Consider the following 16,267-nt stretch of genomic DNA (forward strand, 5'->3'; position numbering starts at 1 on the left):
TTTATACCCATAGTTTGTCTGTCGTTTGTTTTATATCCGGATGAATATCCGGAGGAAAAAAAATTATACAGCATTAAGAAGGTCCAATCAACCAAAATGACTAAAACCCACAGAATAAAAAATGCCCAAATTTCATTCAGCCTGATATGATGAAGAACAGGTAACGGGAAGGGGGGGGGGGGTGGGATCTCGTTTGGCCCGATTGAATAGATCTTTTTTTTTTTTTTTTTTTTTTTTGCTTTCCGCTAGGGGAGATTCGAAAGGTACCAAAAAAAAAAAAAAGGCCTGTCAGTTCATATGTGCATGGAAACGTACTTTCAAAGGTAACGGTCGACTCGGGTCGAGATTCTTCGTCTGTATATGGCTGTGTACTTAACACATAGAGATCAGTGATTTAAAGCTGTCCATAGCTCGTTACGGGCCAGGCTTTCCACTCCATAGTACCCCCACGCTACTTGGCTGCCGAGTCTTTACCGATAGGAGGGAGTAACCATCACCTCTGAGCCACCTCTTCCCGTTGCCAGGCAACCCATTAGTCCCATCAACGTCCTCATCAATGCGGTAGGACACTGAGATGACTTACAAGTAATATTCTGTAGCTGATCGATGAGACTTATAGCGGCCATGTCTTTATAATTCATCACCAATCGTTATCAAGCATATGACCTCACAAACCAACTCGCCCAGACTGGTCACTCCGCTATATGCACGATGTATATAAAGTGTACCTTCGCTTGGCTTTTTGACAGTATAAGGATCCATCGTGACTAGCCCATTATCTTAAACTGTCTGTCTCTCATTCTATCAGGACAAACATCGTAAAATCAACTTGATATTTGTAGTGTGTGTGTGTGTGTGTGTGTGTGTGTGTGTGTGCGCGTACGTGCGTTTCTGTTAGTCTGTTTCCATGCATACCAAAGAATGCAAAGTGGATAATATCCCGGGGAGAAAATGCGCCTTTGATATTAACGTGGGAACCCAAGAACTGATGGGAGATTCAGGCTTGTGAAAGGGAAAGTTTGAGGAACGTGAGGAAAGTGACTCAAATCGCTTGTTTGACCTTCCAGTGCATTTTACGCCATATTTGGAGTTACCTGTTAGACACGATAATAGTAAAAAAAAAAAAACCCACGAATCTAGTTCTTAGCTTGAGGCAGCTTCTTAAAGAACGAAAACAGATTGTCAGAGGTCAACGGAGGTGAAAATAAGTTTTGTAAGTAAGCCAGTTGGAAATGATGAAGACGTGCTGTTCGTCAGACGTAGACTACTCGTTAGTGACTCGCTCGAAAAGATCAAGGGGCTCTTTAAAAAGGTGAATGTCGGACGGAAAGGCAAAAAAGGAATAGAAAAGGGTGTTTCTCAAAAGATCTGGCAAAGAATGAAGAAAGAGAGTGTGCGTTTTCAGAGCGAAATAATGATAATAAAAAAAAAAGACAGCTGTAAAGAGGAGAGCGAAAATTGCGGAGACGTCACCCGAACCACTCGGCGAGTCGAGCGACCGCTTCCTGGCCGTATCGATTTCTTGATTCAATTTGCGCCGGTCGATATTCCGCCGCACACTCGGCCGCTAATTGGCCGCGAGCCCCCCTGTGTGACGGATACTCGAAACGCAGCTCCGCGTGTGATAGTCTGCTTCCGCAAAGGCTATGATCTCTTCGCGCCTTCTCCACTCCGCCTGATAAACACACCAGCAAACTATCCTCCACCCTGTCTTCTCTCCCCAAAACGCCCCCTCCTCCCCCCATCTCTTACATGTCTCTTTCTCTGCTCATCCCCTCTCACTCCTTCTCCTTCTCCTTCTCTTTCTCCTTCTATATCTCTCCATTTCTCTTTCCCATCCATTATCTCTGTCTCTTTCTCTCTCCGTAAATGAACAATTATTATAATAGGTTTGATGACAACTTTACGATAAACGGAAACAAACACATTAACAAACAAAATATATAGTCACTTTTTTTTTACTGCGCCTTGAGCACATTAGTTATGTGGAATTGGCGCATTATAAGTACCCTGTATCATTATTATTATTTACAAACAGTATGCATATGCGTAATGATAATACTATGTATGATCATGGAGGTGGAAGTCTCTCTTCCAACTCCCTGGTATGATAATCCATTGCCATTGTCTCAATAGGTCCATTGCCTGGGGTTCGGGGGCAGCTCCTGTAGCACAATGGTCCTATTTCTGTAATGCTACTTCTACTTTTGTTATTACTAATTTCCCCACGACTATCACTACATCTACAACTATCACCTGCACACATCTACCTTTATGTCTGTCCCATGTTGGTCTGATTTTTGCACTACCTTTCATACTGTTTGTAAAATCAATAATCAAGATTATGTCTATTAATGTGTCTTTCTCAGTCGATGAGTTGCAGAATAATATTTTCTGTTGATTCAGTATAATATTTTAAGTTACTGTGGATGTCCCTGACCATACATTGATACTTTCGCGAGAGCCCTGTGGCATATTGGATAAGACTCTTGGCTTTCAGTTCGAATCCCGTCAAGAGCAAACGTATTTTGGAAAGACGGTTTTACCTACCATGTCCCTCCGCAGTCATCCCACGAGACCGACATCCACGAGTCATACAGCCTACGAGTTCGACATTGAAAACAGGTCCATGAGTCATACAGCCCATGAGGTCGACACTCGGCAAATAAAGCCCACGAGTTCGACACTAGGTAAAAACAGTCCACGAGTTCGACAGATACAACACAGGGTCTAATGTGTCGGTCTCGTGGGCCTTGTTTGCTTTAGTGTCGAACTCATGGGCTGTATGACTCGTGAGCTGTATAACTCGTGGGCTGTATTACTCATGGGCTGTATAACTCGTGGGCTGTATGACTTGTGGGTGTCGGTCTCTTGACGTGTACCCGTACCTTTATTTATTGGTTTTTCCTCCTTTTTGCTCTCTTTCAGCTGTTGATCCAATGCCTCGGCGATGGAAGTTAGAACGAGAATTCTGCTGCAAGTCTTCTCGATAACAGCGCTGTGCCTCGCTGCAGCGCGCCCCCAGGCGACAAATGGAATCCAAGGTAAGGTGATACAGTTTGGTGCAATAATTCTAGGTAAAAAATACCGAGTACCCTTGCATTGGTGCCCTGAATTTAATCGAAGCTTTAAACAACGTTGTACGTAAGCCAGACAAGGGACAGACTACTTCTTTTCTTTCCGATGTGTTGGTGTTGTTGAAACCATTTGTATTGTAATCGTTACCATAATTTACCCGTCACCGTTAGAGTTGTTGTTGTTGCTTGCCATTTTTGTATGGCTGGGTTTTGTAGAAGGTTGTAAGCATGCACATAGACTGCTAGTCATTGTGACGGTTACCTTCTTCATAATTATTGTCCGACGGTTGAAAAGATGGTCACCTTTTATTGGGAGTAGATAGACAGACAGACAGACAAAAATAGTTTGCTTGCTTGCTTGATTGATTGATTGAATGACCCCTGATTGATTGATTGTTTGATTGATCAATTGATTGCTTGTTATAAATGGATCGATTGATACATTGTTCATATCTGGAGAGCAAAGCGTATGGATGAACTGCTCAATGTGAACACATGCGCGTAGTGGCTGAAGCACGTCTCTTGAAATTACGGCAACATGCTATAGTCGGTTGGACCGATCTCGCGATCAATCTCAAGACCGTGACGAGGGTGCCCGAATGAAACGGGGGTCACGTGACCATCTGTAGAATTTTGCCGGACGCGCGTCTGAGAGAGAACAGGTGTCTATGTGACGAATACGTGACACATCGCTTCTATCTCCATGTCTCACCCCCACCCCCATCTCTTTCTTCTTCTTTTTTTTTTCGGGGATGGGGGTGGGGTCGAAAATATTGCAATATACAGGAAGGGCATTTTTCCAATATTTGCAGTTTCCTGTTGTCCCGTTTTATTTGACACGTCATTGAGTGGCAGAACCCTGAAAGACAACGTTGTTGGGGGAAGTTTATGAGAAACTGACTTTAGCTGACCTTGCATGGTATATGATTATCTGACAATTATTGGATGCACTGAAAATTCAAAGTACAACTGAAATTGTATGATATTATTGTCTAAGTGGTGTTTCTAAAAAGAATGTAGAACCTCTACATCGTATTTGTAGGGCCTACATACGTATACGATCATCAGTAATGATACAGCATAAGATTATGCACTATCTTACATTATTGCTGATAATTGGATTTATTTAATTTTGCTCTGCATACCAACCCTACCTTCAGCGATATCTATTTCTCATTTACCACATTTCTGGCAGAGACCATAATCGGTTGAAAGTATGTCATCAATGTCAATAGAATAGGAACCCCCCTCAAAAAAAGAAAAAAAAAAGAAACGGAAGAAGATTTCCATTAAAAAAAGAAGAAGCAGAGTTTAATGTCCCTGCTCGTCTCTTCATAGAGAGAGTTGGAAGTCATCACCTGCGACTATACCGTTGCAAATAAAAGAGGAAAAATATACTGTGAAGTATCAACAACAACAATTACAACAACAACAGTAACAACAACAACAACAACAACAACAAAATGGGAAGAGGATAATGCGGAATTGGGTTCTTTTGCACATTGATCACGGTCGGTTTATTATATGACGCCTTATGTCCCTGCTGGAAAGAACACAGTGCTCCACAGTGTGAGAAACACAGCGTGAAACACAGTGTGGACACAGTGTGTATAGTATCCTCACAGTGTTAAATTCGAGGGTTTTAACGGTGTGAACACAATGTGAGCCATCAATTCACAGTGTGAAACAAAGCATCACTATAATAATGTGAACACTCTGTGAAAACCACACCACAGTGTGAAATCATCTTCACACTGTTAAATTCGAGCTTTTTCACATAGTTGACTATATATGTGAACACACTGTGAACACACTGTTGGACACTATGTTCTTTCCAGTAGGCTTTACATATTTGTCACCTATCATCACATTACTCTGACCGGTTACACTCCAAATATAAAACAGCAGCAGCAACAACAACAATAACAACAAAATTATGGAGGAAGATGGTGAGAAAATATTATATATTTAATATGTATATAAAAATATGTACTTGCAAGCAATAGGTTAGACTATTTTTCAATATTTTTTGCTCCGTCAATCTTTCCCCATTCTCCAGTGTTCTCATATTTTTCTCACTCTTTCTCGCACGCTCTCGCTCTCTCTCTGTCTTACTATAGGCGAAGGATATCTCTTTACATTTTAGTTGACATTAATGATTTTGCTACTGCTCCTTTTAACGTAAATATAGTCCGAGAGTGAGTGCTCATGCATATCGCTATTTATAAACAACGGTAAATATTCGGGGCAAAAGTTATCAGCAAAAGCGGAAAAACTTAGTCGTGCTCAGTGTCTCGATGTCATGATTGGAATGTAGCAACAGTACAAGAAAAAAAGATAAGCAACAAAGAAATGGTACTTTTTGGGGGGCTGAAATCAGGTAGATAATAAGATCTGGGTTCTCTGGCCAAGGTTCTCCCCCGTCATCGCTTTATGAATTTCAATATCATTAATATCACATGAAAATCTTAACTGAAAAGAAAGATCATGCATGAAGAACACAGACCTTGAGTTATCGCTTTGACGCTCAAAGCTGATGGACTATAAGTTATTATATCGCAAGATGATGATCCACTTTTCTCTTAAACTCGTAGAAATGAGCTGCCTTATATCATACTGGGATAAAGATCACATCGTTAGATCTGCATTCACTTCCATTCGACATCCGTAAAGCAAACTGTTTTCAACTCGCTTGATTTTCTTTTTAACATTCTCTTTTTGTTTCGTCGTTCTTTTTTCCTGATACATAAATACGATATTTGTCTGGGTTTTTTTCTTCATTATGTTGCAGGGCTGCATTTATGATCATGCCAAAATGATCAGTTATTTTGGCGTCCTAAAAAACTAACATTGGTGTCTAATTGATAATGCCAGGTAATAATGCTCCTGTTCCTGTCCCACTCTTCTCAGGGTCGTGCATCTACGGCGACCAGGTTTACGCGGAAGGCGAGAAGTTCAAGGTAGACAATGACCCATGCTCACGGTGCCGTTGTCAGGTAAGTCGCATGAGTCGATTTCAGTTTTATCTTTGTGATTATAAAAAAAGTGAAAATAAAGTTTGAATTGAATTGAATTGAATTATGATATGCTCGTGAAAGAGAGAGAGAGAGAGAGAGAAAGAGAGAATGAAAGAGAAAAGGAGAGAGAAAAATAGATAGAAGACAAGCAGATGAATTATATTGTTTTTTATTACTTTTGTGACAGATCAGAGAAGGAATGTTGACCTAGGCAAATGAATACAAAAGACTCGGGTGGGAAAGAAAGAGATATCAACCCCGATATCAAAAAGTAATCAAACTATACTGAAACGGTGGATGTAGGCAAGTTCATTTATTGAAAATGGGGAAATAGGTTTCCAAATTTCACCGATGTCTGGAAGGGCATCTGCTGTAGCTGGCCTTGTGGAGCTACAGAATTCTCTTGACATGTTTTTTTTACCAACTCTATAAAATCATGGAACAAAATAATTATGATCCTCCATTTTAACTGACTTTAATAGGTTAATGTTTCCGTAGCAAGTGATGCATAATATGTATCTAATGGCCTATACAATCGGGTACAGTGTTTATTTTTGTTTTGTTTTCACTGTTGGAAAGAACTTCACAATGTGTTCACATAGTCGGCAATATCAAAACACTCAAAACCTAACAGTGTGAAGAAATTTTTAACCTTGTTCACAAATGTTCCACATATATAGTTCACACTGAGGGAAGCTGTGCTCTTTCCAGTAGGGTTGTTTTGTTTTATTTTTGTTTATTTTTTCCTTTGTTTCAGAACGGAGAAGTAAGCTGTCGGGTAAAGCAGTGTCGGGAACCAAAATGTGACAACCCTGTCATTAAGCCGGGAAGATGTTGCGCCGTTTGTGAGGGTGAGTACATTATGTATTTACCCGGTGGTGAAATCGGCTTTTTCGCTATTTAGACTCCACATACTCACTCTCATTAATTTCCGGAGATTCCATCAAGTAAATAATTATTATCTTAATGTTATCATTTCACTTAGAGATATGGCCTGAAACATAGAATGAGAAGGGACGCACCCAGCTGCAATACACAACAGGTGAAAACATTCTGGATGTCACTATTTGCTAATCCAAAAGGACATGTCATCATAGCTCATAGGGTTGTGAAATGATCGACAGCCTTTCGATGAACACCAACTACATGACTGATTGTACTTACTAAGGACGAAGTGTTACTAGTTTCAAACGAAATCTCTGTAACGAAAACACCGGTGATACACATTATCATGTCAGTTTATAGAAACGATCACGTTGCTAAATTCAGAAATGAAACATTTCAACTTGACTCTGTATTCTACTTTAAACAAACAGGAAAAAACAAGCAAGCGTGTAAACAAATTTATCTGTTAGCAAATGAACTGTTGAACGGCTTCTTGCAGAAGTTAAGGCTTTAACATCAGCATGCTTGCCTTTTAATATTTCGACCCATTCATAAGAGTGTCATTCAATGAAAAAGAAAACAAAACTGCAGTTCAGCTATTGCTTGATTGCTTCAGAGTTCAATCTTATGAACCCAATATAATTTGTTAAGAATATGTGACGATGCATTTCACGAGTGGCTGTAGGGCGTCGATGACAAGCAGTCATTTTTTTCGATGTCACTTATGTATCTATACATAGATAGGAAAGGGAGAAAGACGGGGCCGACGCCCTCTACGGAAGGAGTAGGGGTAGTGGCTCCGACTCCTTCCGGGTCAAGCATTCTGATTATGAGATTACCACCTCCCCCGATGATTCCTCCCCCTCCTCCTTCAGAAGTCCTCGATTCGCACAACGAGACGGTAAGCTGTTTTTTTTTCTCCTTTTGCTTGCTCAGAGATATGCTTTGGTGCTCGACAGCCATTGGTCAATGCATCAGCCAATTACGTCACATGAACCATGCTTGCTACGAGTCATACTCTAAAAGCAATGCATTTTATAAGAATGGCATGGTCGCAACCTCAGAAGATGTATACTCTCTTTCATATAATCTGTATCTGTGTAGGTAAAATTTTGCTTTCGAAAAAAAGGTGGAAGTTGTCACGTTGCACTTGGAACACGCTATAATTATTTTGATGCTCTTGTTCTTTTGTGAATTTCAAAACAGCGACTCACAGGCGATTTAAAGTTGACCTCACAAGAAAACAGAAATTGAAGCTGGAAGTTTCAGTTATGTCCATTCTGGCTGCTGAATTGTGGATATATCAATTAGATACGGAAAATTGCAACGTGTATCAATCAATAGGCTTTCGAAAAGTCAGGATTTAAATTTCTGGAACAAAGCGGAATGTGGACCAGCAGGGTTCCAATGGGTATCTCGAGCGCTGTATATTGTCATTATTATCATTATTATTATTATTGGATGTTGTACATCTTGTACTTTAATACTGATGGTATTGACCCAGTTGTTTTGTCTCGAGACACTTGCTTTTTCAGTGACGTCACCCACACCCAACACCACCTTACGTCACTAATCATTCATTGTTGATTCAGCGTCATTCTCACAAATCCGAAGCTACACATCTTGTGAAGTGTTGGTCTACGACCAGGAAGTCAGAATGCTTATTTGCTTACACTCATTATTATTCATAAGCCTCGCAGTACAATGGAAATGTTTACAGAGTTGTAGAAAGTGAATAACTCACTATGTGTGTGCGTTTGTGTCTGAATGAGTAAAACTTTATAATTATGGAAATGAATATGACGTAAAAAAGTGCCTATTGTTATGTTTGTAGTGTCTTTGCAATAACTTGATTATAAATATTATTGTACGGCCTAATATTTGTGTACCTTATGTCGCTATTAATATTAGGGTGGTTATCATTCTTTTTTATAGAGTGATTAAGTTTTATCCATTATGAAATGCTAATCAATATCTGTATCTACCCCTGTGAGAATAACTGTTTCATATAAAAACATTAAGCCCCGCGGACCAGCAACCTGCGTCGATTTATTGATAGCCTACAGTTGTGTTTTGTTTCGTGGTCGTTATGTCTTCGTGACACATCGGTGTTTGACATCTTGGTATCGTCACCATTGTCAGCCATCAGTATGTACCTCACCTCCCATCAAAATATCCAATCTCTTCTCCTCTCTTCCTGTCTTTTCTAGAGCTCCCCCCGTCCCTCTCTTCCTCCCTCTCCGTCTCTATCCCTCTCTTCCTGTATCTGTATCGTTTCGTTTCGTTTCGTTTATTTCCAACAGATACAATTACAACATTTGAATAGACATATATAATAGTAATATCAATGATACAACAAAGCAATGAAAAACAAGCAATGAACCATAATACATGATACAATCTTATGATAATTTCAAGACAAGTATTCCCAAAATGGTTGGAAATGCATATATATCTATATATATATATATGAGATTAAAACCTAAAATGCATTAAAACGCTTTATCCTGGCGAGGAAATTAAGCGCATGTGAATATATATATATATATATAAATATATATATATATACATATATATATATATATATATATATATATATATATATATATATATATATATTTATATATATATATATATATATATATATATATATATATATTTATATACATAATACTTTTTTTCTCTCTATCTAGCTTAAAAACATATCTGTTTATCTTTCGATCTATCTGTCTATCTTTCTCTATATCAATCAATCCATTTCTCTCCCTTCCCTTATCCCTTTCCCCTCCCCCTTCTCCTGTTTTCTGGTCACATTTTTATCCGTGCAAATCATCAGCTTCATTGCACATGCTTCCTTCATCTCTCATCCGCATCTGATAACTCATATGAGCCATATCATAATTGACAATGATTGATAAAGAAAGAAGCAGAAGTGCTCAGTCAAGATGAAATATGCGCAAAAAAAAAAATAATAAGCGAGATAACAATGAGGCAAAATGGGAAGCGTATGTCACAGCGTATTCAATACCGGTCAGTAATTAATCAGCATGACTTTCTTTGAAAATCTCAAAAGAGTCATATTTGTCACGTTAATCTAACCTTGTCTTTATATGCATCTCACTCAATTTGTCGTATAACTTTGGAGTTCTGTTATTGATTCGTGACAAAACACTTTTTCGTTGTTTTAGTATGTGTAAAAGAGAAATTAAAAGACTATAACGCAATGTTGTGACTTTCGAGGTGCATTTAGATATACGAATCGTGCGGCTCTCCTAACAGTTGTTTGATTTCTGTCAGACACGATACCACTCGTCAGTTTCTGCTACGTCACAGGTCCCCGTTGTATGGCAATTCCCACTGTGGTGGCTCTGGTCACGTTTGGTACAGCCTTCCTGTCCTGTTATTGTGTCACTCGTCAATTTTACCCAGAACATCTGTCCAGTCATATCATACCTATTTCTTTCTTCTTCTTTCTTTCTTTTTTTTTTAATCACGATGCGACATTACTCACATGTTGTGTCACTGTGGCGAGGTCCTGATGGACAAGTTCACCTTCGTAGACATGTGGATTGAGTGGATGCAGCAATATCAGTAGAAAACTTCAGTGAAAGTTTGGCAAAAAAGGGGCAATCCGTTCAAAAGTTATGACTTTTTAAAGTATCTGCGCAGTCACTGCTGGATGAGAAGGCTACTACAGTGTAATGATGCCACATGCGTAGAACGATATAATGAAATATAAAGAGAATTTCTCAAAAAAAAAATCATTATTTTTTTATTTTAAAAAAAGGTGCACATTTCCTCTACCTGTCGCTAACGTGTACAAGGAACAATACCATACCCCCTGCCTTCTGATAGAGGCAAGTCAAGCGTTCTTTTTATTATGCAAAAAAAGTGAAAATATGATGAGGTATCTTTTACTTTATATCGTTCTATACACAAGCATGTGACGTCATACACTGTAGTAGTCATTCCATCCAGCGGTCCCGTGACTGAGCAGAAACTTCAAAAATTCACAATTTTCGAACGGATTGTCCGATTTCCTAAAACTCTCATTGATGTGTTCTACTAATATTGCTGAATTCACTCAATCCACATGTCTATGAATAATTAGAATTTGTCCTTTTAACCCTTTGTGTGATTTGAGTACCGATTGAGTGTTGAACACGATGTCCAAAGTCACCGGCATAGAAAGTGTTAATCAAGGACAATCATTAACACTTGACGGAACATCGTTTTGAATTTCATACTCCTCTTGCCCAGACTCTCCCTTTTGAATTCCATCACGGAAAACATGATCTGACCACTTTGATCTTTGAATCATAGGATATACACTGCAAAAAAAAAAGTTCGGTGTTAGATTTAACACCATGGGTGTTAATGTAACACCGTTCATGTATCAAAAGAGGACCACACCGATAAATACAGAAAGTATGTCGTGATGGTGTCGAAAAATGTTAACCTGGCACTTTGTGGCGTTAATTTGGCACTGCAATGACATTACAAGGTATTTATTTGATATTGCTGGTGTTAATGTCAATGGTATGACACCCGCCCAGTGTCAATAGGAGACCACACTAACTGGTGTTAGTGTGGAGTTAACGTGTTCACAATTTTTTTTCTCCAAAATTAAGCACTTTATTGTAAAGTTCTTGTTCGTCTTGTTGAAGTTCAAAATCAACAACTAGAAGAGTAACTAATCTATCTAAAAAAAAGTTATATGTTCTAAAGTGACACCTGGAGTTGTAAATTTAGCACCACAAATAAGCACCGGAAATTAAACACATGCTCAGTGTTTCATAATTATCACTCGACTTTTTGCAGTGTACAATATTTTTGATATACATTTACATGTGTTGATTATTATCAAGAGTGTCCATAATGTATATTCTTGTATGCTACGACATTTACAAATATGCTCAAAGAAAGGAAACTTGAATTAGAAGCCTGGATATTGAGAGAGAATGTAATGGTGGAAATCAAGAAAGAAAAGATCTACACACCACCGACGCACTATTTCGTAAAGAATGAAATTCAGCAAATCCTAGTCAACCGCGCATTGCAGTAACACCAGCTTTTGTTGTGTTCTTTTTTTTTTATTCTTGAATGTGGATGAAAATCAAGCATCGCCATCACAAACACACACACACACAAAAAATGAAGTAAAAGGAGCACGCATGCATTCACTTTGTTTATTATTGTTTTCAGTTAAGCCATATTATTGAAGTGTAAAAGTTTCACGTGTATGAAAGCAAGTGCAGTTTCGCTAATGTTCTTTTTTTGTCACTTTTAGGACTCACTTGTAATATCATTGCTGGTCGTAAACGCGTTGCAACGATTAATGATGGAAATGATGATACATGTATAGTATCCATTCTGAGATTCATGGCATTTCACCTGCTTGAACAAATTGTTAATGCTACTTTGTAATGATTTTGTGTTATATTCACATGGAAACAAATGAATGAAATATAATGCAGTTCTTAAATGAATGAAATAAAATGAAATTCTCTTGTTCGGTGAGCTTTAACCCGTTGAGCTTTACGCGCATTTCCCATAGACACCTGCCCGAGTATACTCGGGACTCGTCCTCAACTGGTGGAAGATATTAATCGTTACGTTTCAGTTGTCACTATGGTGTGTTTTGTTTTTTGTTTTTTTTTTCTATGCCACGGACAGGTAATACCGACGTCTCCTCCCCATGTAACTACAACCCTGATACCACCGCCACCTCCCCCATCCCCTCCTTTATTCTTGCCAACCCCCACCTCACCCGCTCCGACCGATGAGGGCAGTACGCCCGATCCCACAGAGGAAGGCGCCTGTACCGTAACTTGCGTGGTGAGTTGAGAAATGGTGTTGCTGTTGTTTCTGGCTTTCTTCCCTCATTTGTGTTGCCTTTAATTATTTGTACTTAAGTCCAAGCGTGATTCTCATCATTACCATTATCTGTTTTATTTTTGTATTTCATAATTATTATCATTTATTATTGATATTATCATTATTTGTAGTATCATAATCAGTAGAAGTATAAATATTAGTATGTTTTATTGTTATTATCACGATTATTATTACTATCATTATTATTATAGTTATTATCATTATTATTATTAGTAGTAGTATGAGTATTTGTATTATTATTGTTATTATCATAATTATTATTATTATTATCATTATCATTATAATCATCATTATCATACTGTAATTAGTAATTTTGACATACTTTTCATCAGTTTATGTTGCTAGTTGACGATCAAAGAGGTTATGAAATTATTTAAAGCAAATAAATGATGGAAGAGCAGTACTAAGGATGTCAATTAATGTCCGAAATCTACTGTACTTACAGGATGCAATCATTTCTTTACAAACGTGCCTCCTGTTTACGCGGAGACACGTTCCGGATATTTATTTTCTCCTACTGCCTTAACAGCCATAATAGACTGCATTTGGCCCTACAATACTTAAGGATTTTATGAAATGAATGTAAAGAAATCATGCAACTCCAATTAGTTAGTTGTGAGACTACATTTTCATTTGTTAGCTTCTTTATCGTTATTTCTATTTCTTCATTGTTCATCCTCTCACTATCTCTGCATTTTATATACTAAGCTACCCCTTCACTTTTTCAGTATCTCGTCACACAAATCAAAGCCTGCGGTAGAGTTTGTGTTTGTTGAAGTGAATATTTTGGTTATATGATCATGTTTCCATGGGGTGTTTGTTTCCAATGCCTGTAGGGAATGCCGGGAGAACGCGGGCCAAGAGGAAAGCGCGGGAAGAAGGGAGATCGAGGAGAAACGGGACCAAAGGTAGAGTGCAGAAATTGTCATCGACTGACATGATAAATAAATATTATGTTTTATTTAGATAGGCAAACAGTTTACCATAGATGCAATCTTCTCAACAATTCTCGCTTTCACATAATCTTTAGATCGGCGACGCGAACGTTATGCACGACTCTATTAGGCAGAAAATAACGTTCTGCATATGCGCTAGACAGCTGCTTCCATTGCTCAACCCGAGACGGGGAGTCGTCTTGGCCTTCGTGTCGCAGATCTTAAGCTTGCTATCATAGAGCGACAGAAACAAACACTACTCCGAAATTAAATGAAACCCAGTGACGAAGAACATCACATCCTAACTTCAGTAAAGAAAAAAAAAAGAATAAGAAACGTGACACAAACTCTGTCTGTCACAGGTATACATTTATTCTGATTAGAAAACTATCAAGCTTAAAGCAGCTCTGTACCTCCAGGTAGGAATTTATCACAAGGAACAGTGACCAAGGTTTGACTCAGACAATAACAGTTACTGCGTAAGTATGACATCATGCGACAATTCAAAACAAATGTTTTCCACGAGGTCACTGTGATGCCCTGCAGCACAAACTGTCAGTTCTGCAGGATCTACCTTCAGGTATACCGCCCTCTTGAGTCAATTTCAACTTGTTGTTCCAAATCTCTCATTGAAACCTATTTCTTTGTCTCTAATTGCTGTTGTTGTTGTTGCATTTAGGGTGAGCCAGGGGAGAGAGGGCTGGATGGAGCATCGGGGCCACCCGGCCCACAGGGACCGCAAGGACCGCAGGTATTTTAAAATTTGACAGTGTGGAGAATATGTCTGTACACTTCCTGACCAAGATATTACCGTAAAAACGTAACAACTCGACACATGACGTGTTGCCACGTAGTGACGTCATGGTTGCAGTAATCTTCTGATAACAAATGAGAGTGAGATGATACTGAAAAAAAAAAAATGATATAATCTTTTCTTTTTTCAAGTTATGCTGCTTTTCCCCCAACTCCAACTGTTATTAATATAGTGACATCAACAGGGTGTAGAATAGAAGAGTTTGTTTGCAAAAACCGATAAGTCCATATTTGCCAAATGGAGATATGTGCGATTAAAGGTCAAGAAAAATGAAGAGAATTCTAAGAAAATTTTTGTTTCTTTTGACCATAACTTCAAAAAATGTACCTTATGTAGTGACCAATATATCATTAAAAAGGTACTATTTTGTACTTTATGACAGAGACCGTACTTCAAAATCTTCAAAAATGGACTTATCGGTTTTTGCGAACAAACTCTTCATATGTAGATTTACAATTTATTTTAACTTCAGTTCAATTTCAATTTCGATTCATTTATGGAACTCTTTCAAGACTACAATGTACAAAAAAAAAAATGAATTTTGACCGACTTTTCTTTCTACAATATATCAAATTTTACAAGCATATTAAACCCAATATTTCAATAGTTGTATGATTTTCCTCGTTAAACTAACCGCCTCAGCTCATTGTGCTTTGTAATAAAAAATGAATTCTGAAGTCACTCCCACTTTCAGTAGCATAATGTTTGTATCATTTTGTTTTTACTGCAACTTAATTGTCATTGCAAATTGTTGTGATGATGTGCTCGATTCGAATAACATGTTCATTATTATTTTTTTTTCTGTATGTATAATACGCTGACATTGTTCATGCAGGTAATTGGATTGTATGTTTTTAATGATTAGACCCCTTTGAAAGGGCATCCAACCCACAAGCTGATTTAATTCACTTTCATTCATGATGTTACGATTTCTCTCCGAAATATGACATCAGGGGCCGATTGGTGAGCAGGGTATCATTGGCACACCCGGAATACGAGGACCAAAAGGACAAGCTGGAAGTCCAGGCAGAAGGGTACACTTCTTTAAGTTATTATTTTAATTGAAGGGTAAGGGTGTTTTTATCACCCCTTACACTGATCTTTTTCAGTTTCAGTTTGTTTTCCTTTGTTTAACATCACGTGTTAAGCATCTTCTTTTTTGCGTGTGAACATTTGTTGATAATCACTGATTGATGTTGTGATTAAAAAAAATGACATGATAATAACTCATAAATCTAATAAGGTAATATATTTGAGGAATGACATCAAAATTCAACAAAAAGTAAAGCTGCGAATGTGTGCGAAGCAAATGTTGACTGTGTATAAGAACACGAACTCTCAATCACAAAGTTCCTCGCTTCGAGTCCTCAGTGGCAGCCGCACATTTACTCACAGGCCATCCGCACATTAACCATTCACATTATTCAAAGGAGACTTGAAGGCACAACGTTATAATGGTACATGCTTACTCGTAAGCCTTTAAAAGCTGTCTGTTTTGTTCGGGGATACAAACTAACAAAATTCAATAGATCCCGATATTCATTATCGTGGAAGATTACAGTCACACAATATCAACACAGAACCAAGCGACACACAAAATTAGATACGTAAGTATGCAATTTGCTTGAAAGCAAATAACAC

At 38.2% G+C, this 16,267-nt stretch overlaps 1 protein-coding gene across 1 annotated transcript in view; it reads left to right on the top strand.

Annotated features, from left to right (window-relative positions):
- LOC139744354 (uncharacterized) overlaps positions 1–16,267 on the top strand; it is a 62,547-nt gene that overhangs the window by 39,414 nt on the left and 6,866 nt on the right. Inside the window, exons 2-9 of the mRNA XM_071654795.1 lie at positions 2,929–3,044; positions 5,988–6,073; positions 6,852–6,945; positions 7,720–7,880; positions 12,656–12,817; positions 13,714–13,785; positions 14,492–14,563; positions 15,580–15,660. Coding sequence (XP_071510896.1) covers positions 2,951–3,044; positions 5,988–6,073; positions 6,852–6,945; positions 7,720–7,880; positions 12,656–12,817; positions 13,714–13,785; positions 14,492–14,563; positions 15,580–15,660 — 822 coding nt within the window. The 5' untranslated portion in view covers positions 2,929–2,950. The remainder of the gene's footprint in view (positions 1–2,928; positions 3,045–5,987; positions 6,074–6,851; positions 6,946–7,719; positions 7,881–12,655; positions 12,818–13,713; positions 13,786–14,491; positions 14,564–15,579; positions 15,661–16,267) is intronic.

The sequence above is a fragment of the Diadema antillarum genome, unplaced genomic scaffold (genome assembly GCF_040938485.1).
Source record: "Diadema antillarum isolate AM-2024a unplaced genomic scaffold, OU_Dant_1.0 seq00001162_RagTag, whole genome shotgun sequence".
Classification (NCBI taxonomy): Eukaryota; Metazoa; Echinodermata; class Echinoidea; order Diadematoida; family Diadematidae; genus Diadema; species Diadema antillarum.